Source organism: Tachypleus tridentatus, chromosome 10, assembly GCF_004210375.1.
Source record: "Tachypleus tridentatus isolate NWPU-2018 chromosome 10, ASM421037v1, whole genome shotgun sequence".
NCBI lineage: Eukaryota > Metazoa > Arthropoda > Merostomata > Xiphosura > Limulidae > Tachypleus > Tachypleus tridentatus.
This window is the reverse complement of record NC_134834.1, coordinates 77,650,524-77,675,815: the sequence shown is the minus strand read 5'-3', so window position 1 is coordinate 77,675,815 and position 25,292 is coordinate 77,650,524. Positions and strand designations below refer to the sequence as shown.

General features: G+C 32.1%; 1 protein-coding gene across 2 annotated transcripts in view; it reads right to left on the bottom strand.

Moving 5' to 3' along the window:
* LOC143229640 (putative methylmalonate-semialdehyde/malonate-semialdehyde dehydrogenase [acylating], mitochondrial) overlaps positions 1–24,716 on the bottom strand; it is a 32,151-nt gene extending 7,435 nt beyond the window's left edge. Inside the window, exons 1-9 of one of the 2 annotated variants that reach the window (XM_076462246.1) lie at positions 24,453–24,716; positions 22,867–22,914; positions 18,151–18,225; positions 17,636–17,797; positions 15,629–15,707; positions 13,173–13,327; positions 4,305–4,452; positions 2,897–2,961; positions 2,423–2,479 (exon numbers count right to left, since the gene is read on the bottom strand). In XM_076462246.1, the coding sequence (XP_076318361.1) occupies positions 2,423–2,479; positions 2,897–2,961; positions 4,305–4,452; positions 13,173–13,327; positions 15,629–15,707; positions 17,636–17,797; positions 18,151–18,225; positions 22,867–22,914; positions 24,453–24,488 (825 nt within the window). In that variant the 5' untranslated portion in view covers positions 24,489–24,716. Of the gene's footprint in view, positions 1–2,422; positions 2,480–2,896; positions 2,962–4,304; positions 4,453–13,172; positions 13,328–15,628; positions 15,708–17,635; positions 17,798–18,150; positions 18,226–22,866; positions 22,915–24,094; positions 24,187–24,452 lie in introns of those variants that run through there. The other variant, XM_076462247.1, reaches the window with a different exon arrangement.
* Positions 24,717–25,292: the final 576 nt, after the last annotated feature.

The window sequence follows — 25,292 nt, the reverse complement described above, 5'->3', positions numbered from 1 at the left end:
GTCAGCACACATATTCAGATATTCTGGTACAAAACAAGTGAAAAGTTGTACGTGTTAACATGGGGTCTTCACATAATAAAGACTGTTCCATGTGTTTGTATTTTTTAGAAGTTGCAGACACATAAAACTGCAAAACTAGTCAGACAACTATACAGGTGATTCATTTTAAATCTAAAACATACTAGCAATTATAGAGCAAAAAATAATCAAAGTAGAATTGCTAAAACAATGATAATATACTTGACATTTCGATAAATAAGTTAGTTGTAAAAAATTAGTCTCAATATAAGTTATGTAACAGTAGTTTTACAAATTCCAAATCTTTGTAAAGATTTGTAAAGTAGTTTTACAAATTATAACTCTTTACAGATAAAGCATCTTGGTTTGAAACTATATTGTAAAAACTGATATTTATTTATAAATATGTACTTCTTTTAGGAAACAATTATCTTGTATTCAAATACTTTAAACTTTTGAAGATTATGTTTATATTCTACGTTGGTCAATAATTAACGTCCTTAAACAAGTTAATTTTTTTTTAGTCTACAAGTTATTTGGTGGCCATGTTAATTAAAGAATAATAACCCATTAAACTTATTTTATATTTCTGCAAATAGGCCTTTTCAAAGCCTTAGCTTATTAAGCAATAGGATGAAAGTAATACAAGGAGTTAAAAATTATTTAACTGTTGTGCATACGCCATAAGCCGATTAATGAAATAAAATGACTAATATGTTAGTATATGTCGAGCACATTAAGGTACTCAATAGGCGTAAAATAAATATGCATACTACAAAATCAGCAATGACAGTTTTACTTTAAAAGATTATTGCCACACACATTTGCTTCTGCACCAAATAAGCCTAAAACAAAGTAAGAAATCATTGCTAATATACTGAAGCAGAAATGACCAACCCATCAGATTTTATCTTTTTCATATTTCAGTTGAGATAACTATACAACTGTTTTATAACTTATGTCAGTTTAAGCCTACATCCACTCTTCTAGTTTCTTGACAGTGCACAATGCCATCATTTAGTTGTAATAGCTAGTAGTAATTAAAAAAAAATAATTGTACTGGAAACAATGTTATCATTATTCATTGAAGTTGGCTTTTTACATAAATCTGGCACTCCTTTAAAAAGATTAATTAAAGGGTAAAACAAATTTCCAGCCAATAACAGATGAGCATTAGATGACTAATGTTTAAAGCATTCAATGTTTTGTACACTAGAAAATCAGTGTACTTAGACAGCCAACGACTATATCATGTGTGGAGTGGAGTATGAAAATTCAATACATGTAGTATTAAATTTTATTACACACATTAACAGATTATATTAACTTTCAGTCAAGGGAAAAGTATTTTGCAAAAGTAAAATAATGTAAAAATGGTATTGCCAAAAATAATGCAAACAAAAATATAAGAATGATACAGCTATATACAGATTATCCCCACGTGACTTTCAATATTTAAACTTAATGTTACACCGAAAAATGCAGACTTGACTTCAACATTACTGCAGTAAGGTTATAAATTCCTGACTTGTTATGCAGTTTGTCTATTGTAATATCACTGTCATGTCAGAATAGGTATTATTGTAGTGAACTAAGAACCTAGGACTTGTGTACAAGTTGAAATGTCTGATTACTACAGGTTATTACAGACTCTTGCTATAAGGCTAGCTGAAAAGATCCATCTTGTAACCATTTTGTACTTGTGCAATTTATAGTGCAACATCAAATTTTAATATTAAAAGTCACATGAGGATGATCTACGTATAGCTGTATCATCCCTGTATTCTCATTTGCATTAATTTTGGTATGGGAATCCCCTACATAATTTTACAGCTTACATAAAAATTCAGCTTATCTACTGCACTGTATTTATAAACAAACACCCTTTTCACAAAAAAGAATATTCAGTATCTTATTTAAATTTTGAACTTGAGGCTTAAACTAGAATTTGGTGTCTTACATTTATTGTGAATTAATAATTTAATTACTGGGGAAGACAGCTTGTATAGCACTGGATTTAGAACTGAAGTTATCACAAAATATGAACAGAAGTGCACAAAGCAAGTGTAAATATTTTAGAATGTCACAGATTCTATTTTTTGTTACCTACAGACAAAAATAAATGCTAATTAAAAAATTCCTTCCCTCTTTCAACACTTACAAAACCTTCATGTTACTTAAAATTGTTCTAATGTGATTATTATTGATATTTAGTTTTATGTATTTGTTACTTTAATTATATTTGTTCTTGTTTCTATAAATTATTCATGACAAAATCATTGTCATTCTGAAATCTTTAACATACATTTTTTGTGCCCTTATGCTTGTACATCTCTGTGATAAAGTTGTTTTCAAGCTAATAAAATAATTGACAGTTTTCTAATATAGAGAAACTTATACATACCATGTTACTCTGAACACGTTTACCATTCTTTGACCCTCTTTCATAAATGTACTTCCCCTAAAAGAGTGCATACTATATGTTACATAAAATTATGACTGCAAAAAATCAACCAGCAACAACCAGAGAAATTCCAAAAAGAGGTTATATCACTTTTAAAAAAAATCTAAATGTATAATTCTTAATATTGGTTTTAATATATACTGAGAAAATTCAACTTTTGGTCTTATGTTTGTTATAAGACAATACTAGTGAAACCTTATGCTCAATATAAAAATCTATTAGATAAATGCACCATACAAAGGATGAAACACTATCTCCAGTTATGAAAAATGCAAAGTAACATACATTATGCCAAATAAAATAAGTAAATAAATAAATACAATAACTTATGGGACACTTGTCAAATTAAGGTTATTAATGTACACAGCAAATCCATTTGAATAATTATATCCATTCAAAAGAAAATATTCTTACTGCTTGATCAGATCCAACAAAAGAAATTGCTTTAATATCCGGATGTTCACAGATAAATGTCACAGCTAGTGAGAGAGAATACATTTGTTGGTTATTGAAAAAAAACACAAACACAGAGCTTTTATTTCTTTTATCATTACTCTAGGTAAATTCATATAAAAACAACTGTTGTAACTCAGTATTAAGATTTCTCATAATGTTAGAACTCATTACTGGGACTTATTTGATCTTCCATAGTACTAACAGAAAACAAATACATAATAAGTCAGAGAATGACCTAAGGACATTAATTCTTGTATTCACCAAAATCAAAAGTTTTACAGAAGATCTTATGTAAATCATTATCATGCCAACTGTAGTCTCATTTGGTGTGTGATTTGTGAGACTGGTCATTAATGATAAATATATATTCAGATGATATGTTTTATTGCCTGAGGCACTGTGAACAGTATTTGTTCTTCTTACTAGCATGTATAATGTAATAGGATTTAAAAAAAAGTGACATGAGCTTGCAATTACAGAATTTATTTAGTTGCCTTTAATATATATTTGTTTATTTAAAACCATCAAAATAATGATGACATGTATTTTTCTCTAATAAACTATATTATCAAATTCATATATGAGCAAAATCCTTTGTTGTGTGCATACAAGTAGAAAAAAAAAACAATTGAAAAATTTCTATTAATGAGCACAAGCAAATGAAATTAATTTGGGGTTATAAAATTTATACTTAAGAAATAGTATATTTGTAATATTTAACGTAAAATCTCAATCTAATGTATTTCATTATTTATTTACATAAGTAGAAGGAATCCTCAACAGCTATGACAATTGAAATTATTTAGGAAGGATTAGAGTAAATTCATTTGAGAGACCTTTTTATCAGCTATATTTTTGAGCACCAGCAATACCAACCATGGGGTGCACGTATGCCAAATATAATTTTAATACTCATCAGGATCTCCACTGAAATTGTTTTAGACAGAATTAGAGTAATTAATCTACAAGACCTTGGACATTGTCAAATAAATGAAAAGATTTGACCTCCTGAGTCCAGAACTGTAATCAAAACTAAAATTAATCAAGAGACAATGGAGATCAAGTTAAACATTTGTACTTATGAATAATCAGAGCCGTTCTATAAGCCACTGTGCTGTAGCTAAAAACACATACTGGTTGAATGTTTTATTTATTTGATACATAGTGACTTTAAAGCTAAGCCTTTGACAAGTATAGTAATTAATATTTAAGCAAGTCTTTCAAAAGTATGTTCAGTCTTGAATGATCATCTGATGCTTAGTTAATTCTTGCACATTGTTGTCTCTAAAACCCAAAATCTTAACAATGCTGAGAATTTTACAAAATCACACAATATTAGCTGAATAATTTATGTTCAACTTCTAACCTTCATGTTGTCCATGGATTACATTTACTACACCATCTGGGACACCAGTTTCTTTTAAAAGTTCCATGAGTATCATTGAAGCTCCAGGGTCTCGCTCTGAAGGCTTCAAGACAAAGGTATTACCACAAACAAGAGCCAAAGGGAACATCTATAAACACAAAATAAAACTGAAGACTTATGAACTACTCAGGAAAACTGACAGTAGCTTTAGAAGAATTTCCCTGATAAACTGTTCATTATTAACCCTTTATATGTGCAAGTTAACTTGTCAACTTAAAAATGTAATGAAAAATACCTTTATTATCAATTTATCTGAATTAATATTATAATACATGTCATGGTTTGAAGATTTATGTTATCTAACCCTTAAGTTCTTTACTTCAAAAGTTAACATTTTTAATGCTGAAAATGCATTTCCAATAGGTATACATCTCTCAATCAAAGCTATCTCAACCTTAATTTGCTAAAATTTTTCAACAGCACACCAGAATATTATAGCTCTTCATCTTTGTACCACTGCAGTAATGTGTTCTGATCATGTTACTACCCTCCACAAATCATACCACATCACCTATACTACTCCTCATGATGGATTCCTGTATGTTGTGAGGGGAACTCCCAGAGAAGGTTCTGTACTTTCAGTTTAACCTCCTCTGGGATGTGTTTGCCATGCATGGTGAACTGTAAAGGGAGAAAGAGGATCCTGATGGTTGAGGGTTCAAACCCCAATGCACCACTTTTTCCTCAAATTTCTGTAAATGGGTTGCTTTGGGGTAGCTCTCACCCCAGGGTCAACTGACTGGTCCACTTGAGGTAGTCAACAAAGCACCAGTTTTAGACATTCTCAATGGGTGTTGTGAACATTCAGAGCAGACAATGAAATCTGTTTGCTATGGATATCCCAATAAGTGAAAAAAAAAAAAAAAAACAGATAATTGGAAAATGACCCTGTATGGATAACTGTTGCACAGTCACCATCAAAACTGGATTCTATACCATGATTTCTCATTTTGCATTCATTATCTAAGAAATCCTTAAGACAGATGTCTCCATTTTCAATTCAAAAGAGATTAGAAGGGTTTGCTCTCTCCCCTGAAATCAGTAGGGAAGTTATAGTCTGGAGTAATTTTGGCAGAAACATGAACATCACAACACATCAAACTACTCCTGAACTCAAAGATCTTTGGGGATATAACCACTGAAACTACTGTCTGTACAACTTTGAATTCCTCAAGAGAAATTATTGTTGAGAGAGATTTAAAGAACATTTCTGACTCGGAGATTCTCACTGATTTCTCCAGACAAGGTGTTTCTGTGGTGTAATGTATCTCCACTGATAAGGATGGAATAATGCTGCCTACAAATATTCTTATTTTGATGTTTACATTGCCATGTTTACCTGCCATCATCAAAACAGGCTATCTGAACTGTGTGGTATGGCCACATATTCCCCACTCTCTCCAATGTTTCCAGGGCCAGTGGTTCAGTCATTCAAAGGAATCTTGTTCTGGATCTTTAACATGTACTTGTTGTGGAGGCAAAAAAACATGATGCCTACAAGTGCGAATCAAATCTCATTGTGTTAATTCTAATAGTTTCCACCCTTCTTATTTTCATTCTTGCCCTCAGTGGGTGAAAGAGAAAGAAGTGCAACATTTAAAGATGATGAACAATATCTCCTACCCACTCCATTTCAGACATATGCTGCTGCACTCTGTTCCATTGTTACAGTGAGAGTGCAGACAGATCTCTCCCTGTCTGACAGAGTTGTTCTTCAACCACATGAAGAGTCTTTTGCTCTCCATTTTTAAAAGAGTTTATGAGTTAACATCTACTCCCATCTCTGTTCCCACAACTCCTTCCAGTAGGTCCAGGATCCACTTCCTTTGGGCTCTGGCTTCTGGTGTCTGCTCAGGTCCATCTCCTTCATGAAAGGATCCATGAAAGTTGACAAACCTCCTTACACTAAAGAAAAATAATGTAGTCAAAAACAGAAGGGCTCTCTACCCATTTCTCCTCCACATAAGACAAAATGGCTACTTTGATACTGTGGAACTATTGAGATTTATGTTTTAAGATAAATGATATTAGGATTTCTTTAATTCTTTTAATCCTGTGGATCTCTCCTTATATGAAATGTTTTTCGAACCTGCTGATAGTCACCTTTAGGAAATTTTCTTTATACCAAAACAAGTTGTGTGATATACGAATAGATGAAGGGATGGTGCTGCTGGTGGACTAGCATGTGTTCACCCTGTCTTGCCACTCAATACAACTTAAATCCTAAGGAACTTTAATGGACATAGTCCTGATATTGATGGGAGGAGTTATTCTGAGAGTGTATGTTCTTGGATCATAATCTCTCTCTCTCTTCAATACTTGTTCATATACTTATTTTCATGCACTTAGCTAGTCTTTTACTGCTACTAATCTCTCTGTCTGTTTCCCTTCACTCTTCTCTCATTTTCCTTAGAGGGTTGACAGTGACCCATGAGGTTTTGAGTTAATTTTTGTATAATTTTGAGGGTCATTGGCTGTGGTGGATGCCACCCAACCCATGTGCTTTGGTGGAAGCTGGACCAGGCCAACTTGCTCCTTTTCACTGCTGTCTTGGAAGATGATGCTGTCATAATCTATAAGCCATTGACAGATGACTGTGTGGCAGTAGTGACTGACTGCACTGTCTTGGCAGCTCATTAATCAATTCCTAAAACCTCAACATGTTTCCCACAGTATCCTCATTCATGGTGGAATCCTGCATGTCAAATGACATGGAAGGCTTGGCTCAAAAGTGGGCCTAAGATACCTTTTGTAGGTTGTCCACACTTTCAAACCACATCACTTTTCTTTGAGCCCATGTACATGTTTTGCAGGTAAGATGTCAAAGCCAGAAGAAATTTTGGATTAAGTTCACAACCAGCATCTTTTCTACCACTACTGCCAAAATCATATGGGATAAGATTTGGAAGATCAATGGTCAGTATATTTCCCTTCCCATTTCAATTTTGCTCTCCAATGGCAAGAAGCAGTTGATGCCCAGGTCATCACCAATACTCTTGGCAAAAGCTTTTCTTGTACATCTAGCACTCCTGTTTCATTCTTCATCTTCTTAACCAACAAAACTTGGGCAGAGAGATCACCTTACACTCTGAGCTGATTGTCTCTATAATTATAATCACCCCTTTACACTGGTGAAACTCAAAGTTGCTCTTTGTCAGTCTGGCAGCACATTGGTTAGACCTGATAATATTCATTGCAAGATGATGTGCCATCTCTCTTTCCTGTCTCTCTTGCTATTCTTTTGGTTGTTTATAACTGGATGTAGCATGAGAATGATGTTCCTTATGCTCAGCACCAGGTGACTGTCCCCCTTTTTACTAAATCCTTGGAAGGATCCCAAGATTCCTTCAAACTATGGTCTGAATGTCTTGAGAAGTTGTCTCTAAGATTTCAGATAGGATAGTTAAAAGCTTGTCTTGTTTGGTTCCTCAAATCACACAACTTCCTCTCAACCACCCAGTATGGGTTCTGATGACAGTGTTCATCCATGGACCACTTGATATGACTTGAAACATTGATTAAAGAAGCCTTTCTCAAGTAACATCATCTTGTTTCTGTATTCTTTGACCTTGAGAAGGTTTAAGATACTACCTGGAGGAACAGCATTTTGCAAAACCTCCAGTCATATGGGTTACATGGCCTACATAAAAGTGGACTTTTTAATGAACTGGCAATTCCAAGTTTGTGTAAGTTTGATGCTTTCCCACAGGAACTTAGAATACCCAGGGCTGCCTAGTGAATGTCACGCTTTCCAGTGTGAAGATTAATACCATTATTGCACAACTGCCTTCTTCTGTTTCAAACAAACTATGTTGACAAGTTTCACATACTGTGTCAGTCATCAAGCATGAGGTTTATTGAGCATCTGCTTCAGACTGCCCTCAATTGTTTAATTAAGTGGACTACAATGAATAGTTTTATGTTTTCTTTCTTTAAAACTATTTACATCCATTTTTGCCACCAATGGGGTATTCATCTTGAGCTCCGTTTTGCTTATGTTCTTCTTCCAGTGGTCCCTAAGGCAAAGTTCTTAGGGCTACTCTTAATCTGACTGTAAGTTGACTTTCATCTCATGCATCAAGCAGCTATACATCAAGTGTACAAGAGCACTGAACATTCTCTATGTCCTCTCTTCTATCTCTTTGGGAGCAGATCAAAGTTGTATGCTGAAGATCTATTATGCCTGCATTTGACTGAAAATGGACTATAAGTTTATGATATATGGTTCTGTCAGGACCTCAGCCTTAAAGATATTGGACCCTGTACATCATCTGTGGTTTTGATTCTGCACAGTGGCTTTCCACACTTTTCCAGTCCAGTCTGTATACCAAGTCTCATGAACCTCCTTTACACCAGTACCATTTACAACTTTCTTTACTCAAAACTTCAATCCTTACCACAACATCCTACCTGGGGTTGTGTCTTCCTTCCTCAATAGGCTATGCTTTTTCCAAACAGATGGCCTTCCATTGTTCCTTTAGGACTTCATAGCCAAGCACAATTGCCTGACTGAATTAAGTCTGTTCTTGGATGACATTGGTGTCTCCACTGGTCAGCCCATACCACCATGTCTTATTACCATCCCCTATGTGACCTTTTATTGAGTCATCTGAGGAAAGCAGATACTCCTGACTGGAAGCCCCATCTTCCATTGATAAACATCTTTTGAACCATTTTTCCATTCCTATTTATATGGATGGTTTGAAATCAGGTGGGCTCTACTACAGTTTTTGTTCACTGCTGAATTGTATGCTATTTCTCTTGCTTTGGATTATGCAGAAGTTACACAGTACACAAATTATATGATTTATACAGACTCACTTAGCTCTTTTCTGGCTCTGGAATCACCTCACATCAGTCCTCATCCTCTTCTTATTGATATTCAAAACTGACTGGCCAATTTCTCTTTATCATCCTTTATCTAGTTTTTCTAGATACCAGGCCATATTGGCATTCTCAGGATGAAGCTCACTGACACAGCAGCTAAGTTTGTCTGCTCTGGTGCTAGCAGTGCTGTGCCTTTCCCATATATGGACTACGGTCCTGTATTCAAGGTTTAGCTTTATGAGTGAGCAATATAATAACAAGCTTTTCCAGATCAAACCCTTTATTGTTCTTTGGCTATCTTGTTTCTGCAAGTATCAGGAGGAGGAAGTTGTCCTCGCAAGGCTACACATTGGTCACAGTTTTTTAACTCATTTTCTTTCATCTGGGATTGATGCACTAAGGTGTAGCCTTTGTGACACTCAAGATATAATTGCAGATGTTTTACTGTTGTGCCATTATTACCATTCTGAATGATGTCACCATTGTAGATACATTTTTCCACAGGTTTACCCCCTGATGTTGGAAAGTGTCATCACTGATAGTGACTGTTTATATTACTTATGTTTTTAACTTTTTGAGAGCTATTGGCCTTTTTAATTTTATTTTAGATTTTAATCCAAATTTTGACCATTGATTTGTTTTAACTCAACTTCTTTTTACACTTTATACAAATTTTATGTTTTACTGGTTGTTTGGTGCAGATAGCCTAGTTGCTTTATGGCAAAATGATTAACTGACCCTTTGAACCAGTGGAACAAACTCCAGCTTGCTCTTCATTGGTCTCGCAGTACATTGGTTACACCTGATTATGCTTCTCTTACAATTCTTCAGGTAGTTTTTAACAAGATCTATCAGGAGAATATTTTTTTATGCTTGGTACTATGCTATTGTCTTCCCTTTATCTAAACTTAAGAAGTATCCCAACCAATCATCTTCACTATCCCAGGTAGCTTCCTTTACCATTGCAGCACAATTCTCATCTTCAAGAATTGGCAGACACAAACCAGAAACACTGGAAAATCAGTTGGGAGAAGATGTTAGCAACTATTGAAAAAACATTTTCAGTATTAGAAAATGTTAACTTCTGAAACAGTACTACCTCCTTTCACCAAAACTAGAATCCCACACTGCATAGGTGGAAGGGCCGATGAAGGTGCAAATGTAATCAAACAAGCAGAGAACAACTTACAACTTTCATGAAAGAAAAGGTGTGCCACAATTATAGGAGGAGGCACACTTGAGAGGTCTATCTCTACTTCTGGAACAGTTATGCTCTTTATTATTTTAAGGTATGATCTTTGCTGAGTAATGAATAAGGTGGAACTTATCAGACAGGTATGAGGTTACATAATATAGATTCTCCTCATGGAAAACAGTACATAAGAAATCTACATATGTAACAAGCATGAGCACATGAAAAAATGATAGTTGAATTTCAAGGAGGTGCCTGTAATCTAACATGAGAATGCATCATCTGGGCTAAAGGACCATATGTGAATAGGCCAAGTGAGGTCTGACTGAGCAAAAACAATCCAAGAGAAATGTGTTGGGATACAACAGACGATGCCAAGTGTGCTCCATCTGGGCAAAAATAGCAATGGAAGTGCCTTGCACACGACTGTAACTTCCAATTCTGTCCATGACTGTTTATTGTAATCAATAAATGCAGTCAGCTCAGGTAAAAACATCCAGTAGGAAATGCTTGTTATATTATGCAGAATGTCAAGTGTAGTCCATTTGAGCAGAAAATATCCAGTTGAAGTGCCTTGCATAAACTTGATCACGTCTTGATTGTAATATAATTAGAGATCAACAAATGCAGTGTGCTCAGACAAAAAACATCCAGGGAAACCACCTTGTGATATTATGGAGTATGACTAATGTGGTCCATCTGGGCAGAAAACATCCAGTGCAAATGCATTGTACAAGATCCGTTTCAAACCTTGTAGATAAGATATTTAGAGAAAAAGTAGTCCACCCAGACAAAAAAAAATCTGGTAGAAGCACTTGTTTTTTACTGTGAATAACAAGAGCAGTTCATCTGGACAGAAAACATGCAGTGGAAGAATCTTGCATCTAACTTTTATTTCATGATCAACAAGAACAACCTACCTGGGAAAACAATATCTTGGAGAAGCACTTTGGAATGAGTATATTACAATATCATATAATAATAATGTTAAATATAATGACAACTCTTTTGTCATTGAGTAGGTACAGAATTACAACCTACTTATGGCAGGAATTTCATCATTGACCATATTAACTTTCATATTCAAATGAACAAAGTAGAATTTGGAAAACATTTCTGACACAAATTAGTAGAAATAATGGAAATTAAATACAAGAAGTGGAAAATATAATTTGTGATTTTGTAGTCACATGTAGAATGAGTTAAAACAATTGTCTATACATTAGAATATCAATTGAGAAAGCGAGGATTATACTATAATGCCAATACAGATGAAGCATAATTGGTGGAGGGGAGTCACATGATCAGCACATGTTGTGCAGTGGTGCAAAAATGAAGAGGTATAAAAAACTGGAAACTTTAATGATACTCAAAGGGCAAATGAAGGTCATGATAGCTTGAGGTGAGAGAAAGTCGTACCATTTCAGAAGAAATCTTTAAAAACCCACTAAAAGCTTCAGATGTATTATCACATGATCAATGAGCTACAAAAATTCTCTACTTTTCCCTCTGTACCTACAATAATACAATGGCAGGTGTGTAGATGTACATCTGTAATATAAGGTGCTTAAATAACCTTTTGGCCAGTATATATATCAAAGTTCTTTGAATAAATGCAGTTGAAATAAATAATGAATTTTTTTAACCTTTAAAAGATGTTACACTCACTTTCAGCCTTGTTTAAACTTTGTGACATACATTAGAAAATGTATTATACACTGCAGTATAACACTGGTATTTTAAAACTGGTGCAATTAGTTGCATGTATTCCATGAGTGTAGCATTGTTAGATGGTTGTTTGATTGCAACACTTACAGATGTTTCTTACCTAAATATGTTATTATTAATTATATATAAACTATGTTTCAAAATGCACAAATTAAAGATTTAAACTTAACTTTACACCAGACTTCCCAAAGCTTATATATTGCACAAAAATTTTGCCAGAGTTTCACACATACATGCTAGAAGCACTGTTAACAAGTGTCAAGATGAATAATCAGTAAAGGGCAAAAAAGAAACATTAAAAATGAACTAAATGTGAAAAGGATAAAACCTGAAATTATGAATTTAACAGAAAAATAATACTCTTTAAAAACATTCTACAAAAAATTAAAATATATGTATTTTTTTTTCTATTTCCGAATTTTAATTATACCATTGCACTGTACATTGATGATAATAGCTAGAGTTAGTAATATGGTAGAGAAAATAAAAAGAATTAGAATTTTAAAAACTTTTGATATTCACCGAGGAGGTTCTAGGGGTTGTGTATATAAAATATGAAAACAATAAGAAAAATATTTTTATACTTAAAATGAAAATCACTTTGCACTCAAACTTTTTAATAGTTCGAATCAAAGTAAGTACTATAGATAAATGACACTTTTATTAGGAAGACTTAATTCAAATGTCATTCTTTGTGTGCTAAATACTTATACATTTTAATAAATCTTGTCAGATTTTGTGAAGGATGCCTAGAGTTACTGTTATGTTTTTTTAATAAATGCCCTTCCCCCATTAAAGTAATACAGCATGCATTAGCCTGAAGTAAAAGGGTTAATTGACATATATCAAACAAAAAGATTTAGTGAATTTAAACAAACCCTTTGAAAACTACAAAAATTTGATATAATGGTACTGTATCCATTAACTATGTCAAATATTAAGTTTCAAAAGAAGCCTTAGTAAACATAACATGCACAACTTTATTACATAAAGAAAATTCATTACTTCTAAATTCATAAAGCTAACAATAACAAATGAAAGTAAAATAAATACTAGCTCACCCAAAGTGGAATCATGGCAGGAAAGTTAAAAGGGGCGACTCCAGCACAAACCCCAAGAGGGATACGGTAAGAGTGAATGTCCATATTTTGAGCTATGGATGATAAGGATTCACCTAGCTGCAGAGAAGTCACACTGCAAGCATGTTCTACAACCTCTGCATAAATTGTGAGCAAGTAATTATAAAGAGAAGCACTTATATATGCAAAATAAAGCTAATACTGAGAAATAAATAAAAAATTCTCAATTTAAGAGATAAAAGACTGTATATCAGGTTTTCAAACCTATTAATGTTCAAAGGCTGAAATAAGCTATCAATACACGTATAATTGAGTTAAAAATACAAGTAAATATTCATTTAGAATAAATATTTAAATGGCTTTATTGACATGTTTTTACCCAACAATTCTAAAATGATTAAATCTTAACCCTTTCATGACATAATGGGCCAAAGGCCATGTTATATCATTTGACTTTCATTCAAAATTGTATTGAACTATTTTATAATTTATGTCAATAAGTTTGGGAATCAAACTGTAGATTACAATTCAAACTTTAACATTATATGTGAGTTAATTTCTTAATTTAAAATTAAATATTAAAATAATATATAAATATAAATTTTAGTGAGTCACATATGTTGAATGCAGTGATGTTTGTCATGTCAAAATACTAAATCTTTAGTTTTCTACAAATTAGAAACTCAAATTACTAATACTGACAAGCTAGAATATAAAATAGGAACTTCATATCATTTTTATTTTGCTGAGATACAGTTTATGTACTGAATCAAACACAGTTGCCCCATCATCTCTTTCCATTTTTGAAAATACTTATGTACATTGATGTCACTATGACATTAATAACCAATCAACAACTGAAAGTCCCCAGAATGGTTTTCTCAGCCATCTTCATCTGCAAAAAGGCTACTATGTTCTTTCTATCAAAGACTTCAAGGAGGCAAGGTATCTTTAGTGTGCTCGATGTTTCGTATTTTTTAAAACCTAAAAAAACACTGTTTAATATCCTCCATGTGTGAAATTTTAAAAGGCTTAGCAACTTATGTACAGTAGCAATAGAGTAAAAAAGGACATAGCAAGAAGGAATACGCATTTGCTTTACTTCTTGACTTATTGTTACATATTTTAACAAAAACAAGTTTAAAAATTTATTTCTAAATATTAATAATCTATATAAATATATATAATGTATAATCATTGAAATGTAACTACATATCGCATAACACTAGTCCACTACAACACAGCCAAAACAGACTAAAGGTTAGTTGTACATTACTGGATATGTAACAAGTGCATGTGCACCATGTCAATGCAAGTTATGTAGGCATGACTGGAAGTTCAACATAATAAAAAATAATAAATATATAACATTACCAGACTTAAGCTTCTCAGACTAAACATTTTTATTTTCGTGTTATAGTATGTAGTCGTTCCAGCACAAAAAAAGCATAATTTATATTTGTTTCCTAATTTTTTATGATGGTTATGAGGTTGACTAAGTGACTGACCCCATATACTAAGAGTATAGAAAATAAAAAAATATGAAGTCTTTATGAAAAAGAAATTTGTGGGATGAAGAGTGTTTTTTTTAATCATAACATAAATCACTTTGTATTCAGACAAGTAATGAAACAGACTGTTTTCACACACAAATAGAAAGCAAAAATATTTCATTAAAAATCTGACTTTTTGTATACAAAATATATGTAATCTTTACTAAAAGTCTACCAAATTTTGTAGATGTACACATGCTGTATCAAGTTATAATGCACACAGTTAACACGAGCAAATGTGCAAACAAACTCATGCATATTATACTGAGGTCATAGTGAAAGAGTTAATACATAATTAATAATCCTTTATATATTTGCATTACATGGAGGTACTGATGATATCTATATAGACACAACACTCATAAAAATCATCATAAATTGAAACATCAATATTAAATACTGTGAGAAAAGAGAGAATAGTGCAGAGCTAGCTAGCAACTCCAAATTAATTCACCCATTGTGAGCCCTCAACAAAATAAAGAAGTTTCAGACTAGGTAGAAGACTTAATATTGTTATTAAGTTAGTTAAAGTTTTTACATGTATTATTTGTAATAATTGTTGTTTGTATCAAAGAAACTGCATATCAATCTTGTTGGCAAGTATCATAAATTGGATATATAATGACATTTAACTTCTATTTGAAATTGCAATATGTAATAATTTTAAACTAGAACTTATTGCATCGGTCTTCTTTATACAATATAATTTTGTGAGTTATGCGACAGTGTTACCCTTTAAAATACATATCTAAAAAACTATTTACAGTAGTTTACTTGATCATAACTGAATGCCACAAGATTTATATAGCATTCTTTTGAATATACATGAGCCCACACCATCTTTATAACAAGGCATTTCAATATATCGAGAGTAAGAACACTTACGCAGTCCCCTAAACACATCTCCTTCTGCATCCACTGATGTTTTACCCTGTTCTTCTGTTATACTTGCTGCTAATCTTTTCTGTAAAGACAAAAAGGCTATAGGAAAAAACACACCATAGCATATAAGTTCTTATATATATATATATATATATTTACTGATTCATTAGATGGAAGATGGACCTTAAGCAAGAACAGGAAAATCATGTCTGAGTGATACCACATGTAATATTTGAATGTTTTTAAAAATAACACATTCCATCATCAGTGATATGTAATACATTAAAAACATATTAATTAATACATACATGCTACAAAATAAGTTAAATGAATAAAATTAAAGAAAGTAGATGAGATACAAGTAATATGGAATGTTTGCAAATATACATGTGCTGACTGAAAGGTCACTTCAACTGATGGGACAAAATTTCAACTAAAATATGGGTCTCAGAATATATGAGTATCATGTAGGACTGTTATAAACTAATATATTCATCGTTCTCTCCTATATAACAATACAGGTAAGAGTACACACATTTTACAACCATATTCATCTAACTAGGAATTGCTTAAAGATATGTTGATATCTAGGTAATGGCCAAAACTTAACCACAGCTTGTAACAACTATCATTAACTGAAATTTGATTTTTATGTTTTTAGTTTTTGTATTAAGTAATTATTATGTTATTTCTATTGTTTTCTTTACTTCATCACCTTGATGTATCTATGATAAACTGTGCATCACAATATATACATTTCAAACATTCAACAAGAAGAAACACTGTCCTATAGGTTTGTCTTATGCACTACTGACTGCAATATTCATGTCTTATTTCTATATAAAAAAACAACTCAGTATTTACAACTTACAACAACAAAGACATAACTAAACCCTCACATACAGTCCTAGTGAAAGTTATGTTATTGTCAAAAGCATACTTTTATGTAGAATTGTGTTCTGTGATAAAGGAATGATTATTGCACATATCATACTTACTTTTCTAACTGTCTCAATCTTGAATACCCAAAGTGTGAAATATTTTGTATGGATTTTTGTGATATATTCAGTAGTGGGTGCCAAAATTTTGTTTATTATTTTGGTCACATACATACACAAAAACATATATACAAGCTATTTTCATTATTGTAAGATTATTATTTGTAGCCTGATATTTCCTGTTAATAAAAATTGGTTTATGAAGCCTTCTGGCACAAAAGTAAAATTAACTTACTAAATTTTTTAGGATAAGTATGTTTTACATAAAAAATGTTATAACATTTTTAGCTTTCCAAGAAATCTAATAAACTCAGAAAATTCAAATGTCTAAAGTAAATCAATATGTAATGTGACTAAGCTAGGAACAAAGTCTTTAAACTTGAAGTTCTATAGAATAAGTTGAATAAAAAGAAACAAATCTTTCAGAAAGGTCAAGTGAATAAATTCCATTCACAGGAGACAAAATAGAGAACCAAAGCACAAGCAAAACTGCACTATGAAATTTAAGACTATTTTAAAATAAGAAATTTTCATTTCTTTAAAAAAGATAGAAAACTAACATTTGAAATTCAGAGTTAATCTTTTTTTGCTCAAAATAAAAAGTGCAGTGCTACAAAATTGATTTTCAAATTTAAACTTAAATGATTGTTACAAATCTCAAGACTTAGCTATCTTTGTATTAAGGTTTAAAAGCTCAGATGATTATTTAATTCATGGCATGTAAAACTATGCCATAAATAATTTTTTCACTCCAATACTACTTAGAAATAAATTCAAGAAAGATTTTAACTATCAACTAAAAGAAAACAAATTTTTTAAAATATAGGGTAAATTAAATTTTTCAATGCTGGATAACATGTACAATTGCTATTTCTTGCATGTTTGATAAAAATGTATAAAAAAAATCAAAAGAAGTAATAAGTACAATTAGTCAATTACAGTAAGAATGAAAATAAAGAGCAACAGAAATATAATCAATCTTGAAACTAGAAGCTAGTGAAAAGCGTTTTACCATATTTTCTTTTATCAAGCTTTGGTAACGAAACATGGTCTGTTGCCGTGTTAGGATGGAAGTTTTGGACCAGCTTTTAAATGCAGCTTTTGCTGAGGCAACTGCCTCTTCCATTTCTTCTTTCGGACAAATTGGAACTTGAGTAACAACCTCATTAGTAGCCTAAAATATTAATTTACACAAAGTAAATAAGACTAAGTAGAAAAAAACATTCCAAAAATGTAAGCAATAAATGTTCTAACAATCATATATTTTCTAAAACAAAATATATAAAATAATTTAAAGCAGAACCTTCATATACAAACTTTAAATGAAAGGTTGTTTATATTTGTTTAATACAACGTGATTCCATTTTTATGATAATTCCATTTGATTATTTTTATCACCATTATAAAAGTTAAAAAGAATATTTTCCACAATTTTAGTTTAATAATCAAACATGGTGTTAATAATTAGACTCAAAGTTTTAGTTTTAAAACATTAAAAATTTTACTGTAAATAATAACCAAGCTTACAGGATTATGTACATCTATCCACTTAGAAGCACTTGATTCCACAAACTTCCCATTAATAAACAACTTTGTGGTAGGCTGAAAATTGTTAAAAAAATAAATACATCACCAAAAATATTGAACTAATGCTTACAATGTATGCATGCATACAAAAACAAAGATTGAAAATACCTTAAGAACCATTTAATGATTTAAAAGGTTTTACGTAAACAAAATGTTTGATTATTTGATTACCCTAGAAAGCCTAAAAACTAAGACTGTTCTTGATCTCTAACCAACTAAACATATGACAATTCATGTTATTAAAATTTTAGGATAAATTTCCTTTTATCACTTATTTTGAAAGAAAACATTGTCTAAATATACTGATCACAATTTTTACTGAAAGTTACATTAATACAGCAACAAAACTATAATGTACTACTATTATTTCATCCGACACAAAACTTCAAATGTTTCATCAATTTCATCTTTAAACAAGGCAGGTCATTAGCTTTAATCTATCTTTACCATCAAATTCTGAAGTTAACATATGTAATAAAAAGTCCAGTCTCCATATAAAAAGTAACTGCAACTTCAGATATTGTTTCCTGAAGGACTATTTATGGAAACTTTTCTTTACTTTTTTATTTGGAGTTTGGACTTTTTACTGAATACTGAAGAGCTGAATGCAAAAGTATTGTTAGTAATATATAATTTTAACATAAGATTAATCTTTTATAACAGGAAATTGTTTATTCAGGAACATTGCTTTAGATAAAAGGACAAGATATGGAAATAATTGCAAGTTGGATTTATTTTTTCTTTTGGAAAGCTCATGGGTTCATTACATTTTTAATACTATTCACAAGTTACTAAATCAGTATTCTCTCTCTCTCTCTCAGGACAATGTGAACCACTGTCATCATTGGCTTTATTTTCAGCAACTCTAATTCCATTTTCATTCACACAATTTCAAAATTCTACTCTTGATTCTTAAGATACACAACTTCCTTTTTTATTTATCTAGTTTATGAGTTTGTCTCACAGATAGAGATCAATTGACAAACTAACTAGTTATTCAGTTCAGTGTGAAACAAGTTTTCTTTTAATTTTGAAACTGGTGTAGAGCAAAATAACTTAACAAATATAAGATTATCATAATTATTATGTCTGAAAAAGAAAGCCCAAGAAGTATATGATTTACTAGGGATGTAGTCTAGTGAGAAATCATAAGGTGGGAGGCAGTATCTTTCTTGTACAACAAATACTCTTCATCCAATAAAGGTAACAGTGCAAAAGGTAAAGAAGAAAGAACTTTATGCTGCCAATGTATTTCATAGATGGATGCTATAAAAATTGTTCAAGAAGACATATCTCAAGTAGTCAGCAGAGTATCTATGTTTAAATGTAGCTATGTCACAGTATTGGAGAAATACATAAATTAAAGCATTACCACAATAAGTTCAAGGAGAAATCATCCCAGAATTCCCTTCCAAGATTAACAAAAGACTGGCATATCTATCAGGAATGGCCAAATTTGTAGTGTAGAAAATGACCTGTACCACACTTCCAGGTAAGTATCCCAACTCTATTTCCCAGACAGTCCATCCATCGAGTTTCATACCAATGTGATTATTGTGACCATAATGGGAATTATCCACACTGACCTCTCTAGTGGCTTGGGATTAGGGAAACAAGGGTTCTCCCATTACTCTACAAGAAGAAAAAAGAAAGGAGGAATTCATGTAATAGAAGGGTATGTGGACTAAAAAATGTATTTTTTTATATCATTTACACAAGGTCCTACACACTGACAGACAAAATAATCTTGCAAAAAAAAACACATCTAAACAGTAGACACTGAGCAGTGGCAGATGGGCTTATAAATTTCTTTAAATTTCAGGAGAGAGAAATATTTCCTGTGAGACTACACTGGTTATATGGTGGGTTCCATTACTGTGAGGTGTATTACCAAACCAATCAAAATGGAAGTAAACAAGCTACTGTAGAAAAAGTTCTAAGGCAAGAAAAAAATGCCAACTGCCTTGAAATGTAGTGGCCCAAGTAACGATAAACGACCCATACAGAACAACACAAATAACTTGGACTAGAGTAACTGTTTAGGGATGAAATGTTAAGTAAAATGATCACCATCCTGTGCAGCCTAAGTATGAGCAGGAAGGAGTGATAAGGGCATAATATTAACCCAGTACCAAGTGGCTCAAAGTGCACACAACATCCAAGATAAAAATATCAGGGTAACAGCTCCTGCAAATCAGAAGAGGAAAATACATCTAAAAGGGAAAGATTGTGCAGGTGCAGGGTGGCCAATGTTTTAAAACAAAGAGATGTAAGAATCCTAAGACCTAATCAAATGATCCAGTTAAGAGGAGAAACCAAATAGGGAGGATGACTGATGAAAATAGCTAGGATAAAACACAAAGGGTCTGGAGTAAGAAAAGGAAAGTGGATGGGGACTACAGAAATAAGTATAAAAATGTCTTGAATTAGTAACAGCTGAAATAAGCAGAAGTTAAATAGCAGAATAGGCATATAAATAAAGAGATTGAGAAATGCAGAGTCACAACACCCATAACCAAAACAGAAAAAATCCAGAAATGGAGACCAAAAATGTGAAATATAGGTGTTGGGCAATTCAGAAAGATTGTGAAAATGGGGCATTCAAAGAAAAAGCACATTCATTGAAAATACTACAGGATGGAGAGATCACTCTGCAAGTTTAGGCAAGATAATCAATCTACCACCAGGGACTAAGCTTGTGAGATAAGACTGAAAGCTGAACAATGAGGCTGGGGACACAAAAGAGAAAATCTAGTGAAAAGGCAAGGAAAACAATGATCCAAAAAATATGTACCTTCTTGCAGGTGGTTTGAAAAAATGAAAGAGAAGGTATATGAATGTATCATAAAAAACAAAAAGGACCAGAGAGATGAATCAGGAGATGATGGTAAGCTCATTGAGCAACCAACATTTCAAGGACTTTAATACTGAAAGACTGCTCCTATGAATACCAGCCTATAGAGATGGATCAGATGTCCAGAACCACATCTCAAATAAAACATGTAAAGCACTGGTTAAAAGGTTTAATTGTTGTCAAGCTTTTGGCTTGACAATGTAACCAGTGTTGCACCTGTTACAGGAAATTCAAATATTTAAGCATTATAAACCCTGATATTAACTGCTAATCCACTTTGAGGCTCCATAGTAAGAGATGGAGATGAGCAGAATAAGAGAGTGAAAAAGGAAAAAAAAGAAAAAAAGAAGAGATTTCAAAACTGAAAGAGATTAAAATGATTGAGGCTCATACAACAAAGTAAAAAAAACAATAGTGGAGGGAGATAAAAAAGACTTCTCATTAAACCAAGCAGCAAAGGTTGAAACAGATTATTTGATCTCAAAAAGAGAAAACCAGAAGCAAGAATAGGCAATGAAAATAGATGGTCAAATTCACAAAAAGATTGTACAGACTCAGTTGAAGGAACAGAGGTAGGAATACAGAGTCAAAAATTACAATGGAATCAACCACTTGGTGCACAACTGTAATAACAGCAATGACTATCAGAGTACCTCTGATCATTATTACAGTAACTCACAACTCCTGCTGAAGAGTGTCAGAGCTTCAGAATACTTCAGAAATGTGGAATCAATAATTTATAATCAGTTATTTTATAGTACATTAATGTAATGTTATAAGCCAAGATAATAGTTCATTTTGTATAAAATTCTTGTCACATCTAATTCAGAAATTAGTTTATGTAACATTACCAAATGAATGCTAGAAATCATGTAAGCTTCTACTCTCTCACGCAACTAACATCTTGCTAAAATAAGTACTTTACTTTGCTTTTTGTTAATCAGTGAGTGAAATAAAAACCATAAATCACTGAATGAAACAAGCTAAATGCTTTCATTAAGCAGACCTTCTTTCTGTAGAGGTATGTGTGTGTGTGTGTTCATTTAGCAAAGCAACCTCAGGCTATCTACTGAGTCCAGAGAGAAATCAAACCTCTGATTTTAGCATTGTAAATCAGTAGACTTACTGCTGTACTAGCAGGGTACTGTAAAAGTGAATTAGGAATGCTTTCAAAAAATGTATTTTTTTTGTCGAGCTTCATCTTTTAGTATTGTCAAAAGAACAACATGAATATGCTGAAAAAGGCATACAAGAACAAAATTTAGTTGAATGGACAGCAACTGGCTGTTGTAGAAAAACAAATGTTGAAGAGAGAAAACATTTTGAAAGTCTTCAGATATTCACCTTCAGGTCAGTGCACGTACAGTGTATTCAGTCTTTACAGCATTCTGGTGGATTGTGGAGAACATGCCATGATTGGCTAGTTTATTCCTGTTCTTGATTGGAGAAATTTCAAGTTGATCGAACAAGGTTATTAAAAACAATTTTCAAATATCTTAAATTACAGAGAGATTTAAATAATTCCTTCTAATTGAAAAGAGGAGGAATTCAGTGGAATATTATTCTAATGTTCATAACTGCAAGAAGTTACAAATGACTAGCTTTAGGCAGTTTTTTTAAAAAAATTCTGATTATTCATTAAAGTTAATGGGAAAGGCCTGAATACTGTAGGTGGAACTTTTCAGTTTAATTCATTCTTTACTTTATGGTAAGTAAAGAAACTTGCATTAAATAACCTTAAAGCTAAAACATTCATTAGTATGTGCATATTTTATACGTATATATGAAAAGCTGCTACTTACTACAGTTGAAGTTGCAAATGCTCTTTGTCCAAATGAAAGAAACAGCCTCTGTAATAAAAAATAAAATTCAATAATAACTACTGACATCATAATGGAAATATACTTGTTAAATTCTTGGTTACTTTAATTTTTACAAAAATACTTATTCCATTATTGTTTAGAATTAAATTACTGTTTCAGAAGTTTATGCTTATTTTACAATAATTTAGTAACTATGAGTCGTTACCATTATAGAAGTTTTCCTATAGTCAGATAACATTTAAAAGCAATGTGTGCACAATATTTAATGATAAAATGTCAAACCCAAAACTTATTAGTATTGTTTTTCCTTAGTATTGAGTAACCATCAATTAAAGACAAGTCATATATACACATCTTGCACTACATACTTAAAGCATATGAAAATTCCAAAAATTTACTGAGCCTTAAAATCATGAAATTCAACACCTTAAAATATTATAGTTTCTTTAACTGATTTTGTTTTTAATTGAAATTTCTTATTACTGTTCAAAGCTTCTAAAGGCACTTTAGTCTCAGTCTGTCAGCCAACCTGATGATTTCACTTCAAAGTTTTAAGAATTTACAGTATATTTTATTAGTACTTTATTAAATTATTTCCATTTCAATTACACTGTAAAATTTTTTCACATAATTGAGAAACATGTTTACTATTATCATGAGACCAGAAAACAACAAAATAAACAACTTTTCTAGTCGATGGTTGCAAGAATTTATACTGCAAATTTTTTTTTTGCTGGACTTGAGTTTATTTTTTCATTGATTTAGATAGAGCATCCTTAATAAACCAAGAGCTACCTCTTAATGGATTGATGAAAGCTTAAAAATAGAAATTGAGTCTGGTAACTTTGTACAACAAGCAATAGAGCACACAAGTGAGCTGAACATAACATTTTGGAACTACCGAGAGGGTTAAATAATCATGTGGATAAAGTTATGGCTGCAAGTATTTTATGCCATGGTACTGGAAGCTAATCTTGTAGTTCTCTAGTGTGAGCCTCACAGTAACAACTATAATATAGTAATACCACAAATATAAGGACAGAAGCAACGTTTTTAAATTTTAACCTTTATAAGCAAAACAGTTTTAACTTAAACTGCCACTGTTCAAGTGACTTGTACTAATACTATTAATAGTAAGTTTTATATGATCATAAACTTTGAGATAAAGACAAGTAACTTTCAAAGTGTTGTAGAAAACATTATTTACCAAGTCTGAATCATGGAAAATATAAACTGTACTCAAACCAATTCATTCTAACCGTTGACTGAAGGTCATCCTATCTTCCTGGTATCCAGTGTTAGTTACCTTATGAGTTTGCGCAGCCAGTGTTACTAGAAGTACATACAGCCAGCACTAGATAAATTGTAGTATCTAACTAAGGTCATCACCACAAGTTACAACCTGTGAGTTGTAGTACAAGAAATAGAGGTTATTTACAAATTACAATTTGTTATTGCATACAGGGTTAAGTTTACAGGATTATTAGTGTTGAATACTAGTACTTACAACTTATTTATTCTATTTTTCCTTATCAATTATATGTAAACACTCAAATTTTACCAACCTTGAAAAAAGGACCCCTAATCTCCATGGTTATCATTTTCCTAATCCAACTATATTAACACTATCTTGTGATATGAAAGCCCTCTATGATTTAAAGTATAATAAAGCTCCAAATTTGTCCCACTTAAAATTGAAATTATATTTACTTGATTGCGAATATCTTTAATTGAAACTAAATTTACAGAATTAGTCTAAATAAATTAAATATATAGCTTCGTATGCTTGATGTTTGTAGTTTTGCTTAAACCTTTGTCGACAGTGCCAAACAAGATATGTAAGTAAAAAATAAAAAATAAATAATGGCATTCTGTACTTAAGTTTATTGAGAATTGCCCATTTTTAATATCTTAAAAATGCATTCTGTTTTGTTACACCTTTTGTTTCATTACGTGTTTTTCAAACAATAGTTTACTGATATTCATTAAAAATGCTAGAAAACGTGAGTACTATCTTTGTTACTACAGAATATGATTTGGTTTAAATTTCGCGCAAAGCGACAGGGCTATCTGCGCTGGCCGTCCCTAATTTAGCAGTGTAAGACTAAAGGGAAGCCAGCTAGTAATCATCACCAACCGCCAACTTTTGAGCTACTTTTTCACCAACGAACAATAAGGTTGACCGTCTCTTGTAACGCCCCAACGTCTGAAAGGGTAAGCATGTTTTATGTTACGAGGATGCGAATCCGCGCTCATCGCATCACGAGTCAAGTACCTTAACCACCTGGCCATAGCGGGCTGAATAATCACTTATTGATAGCAGCAATCAACACTTTTAGGTCTATATTAATTCATTTAATTGTTATTTCTCTACAAAGGATCCATGGATAATAAAAAGAAGAAAA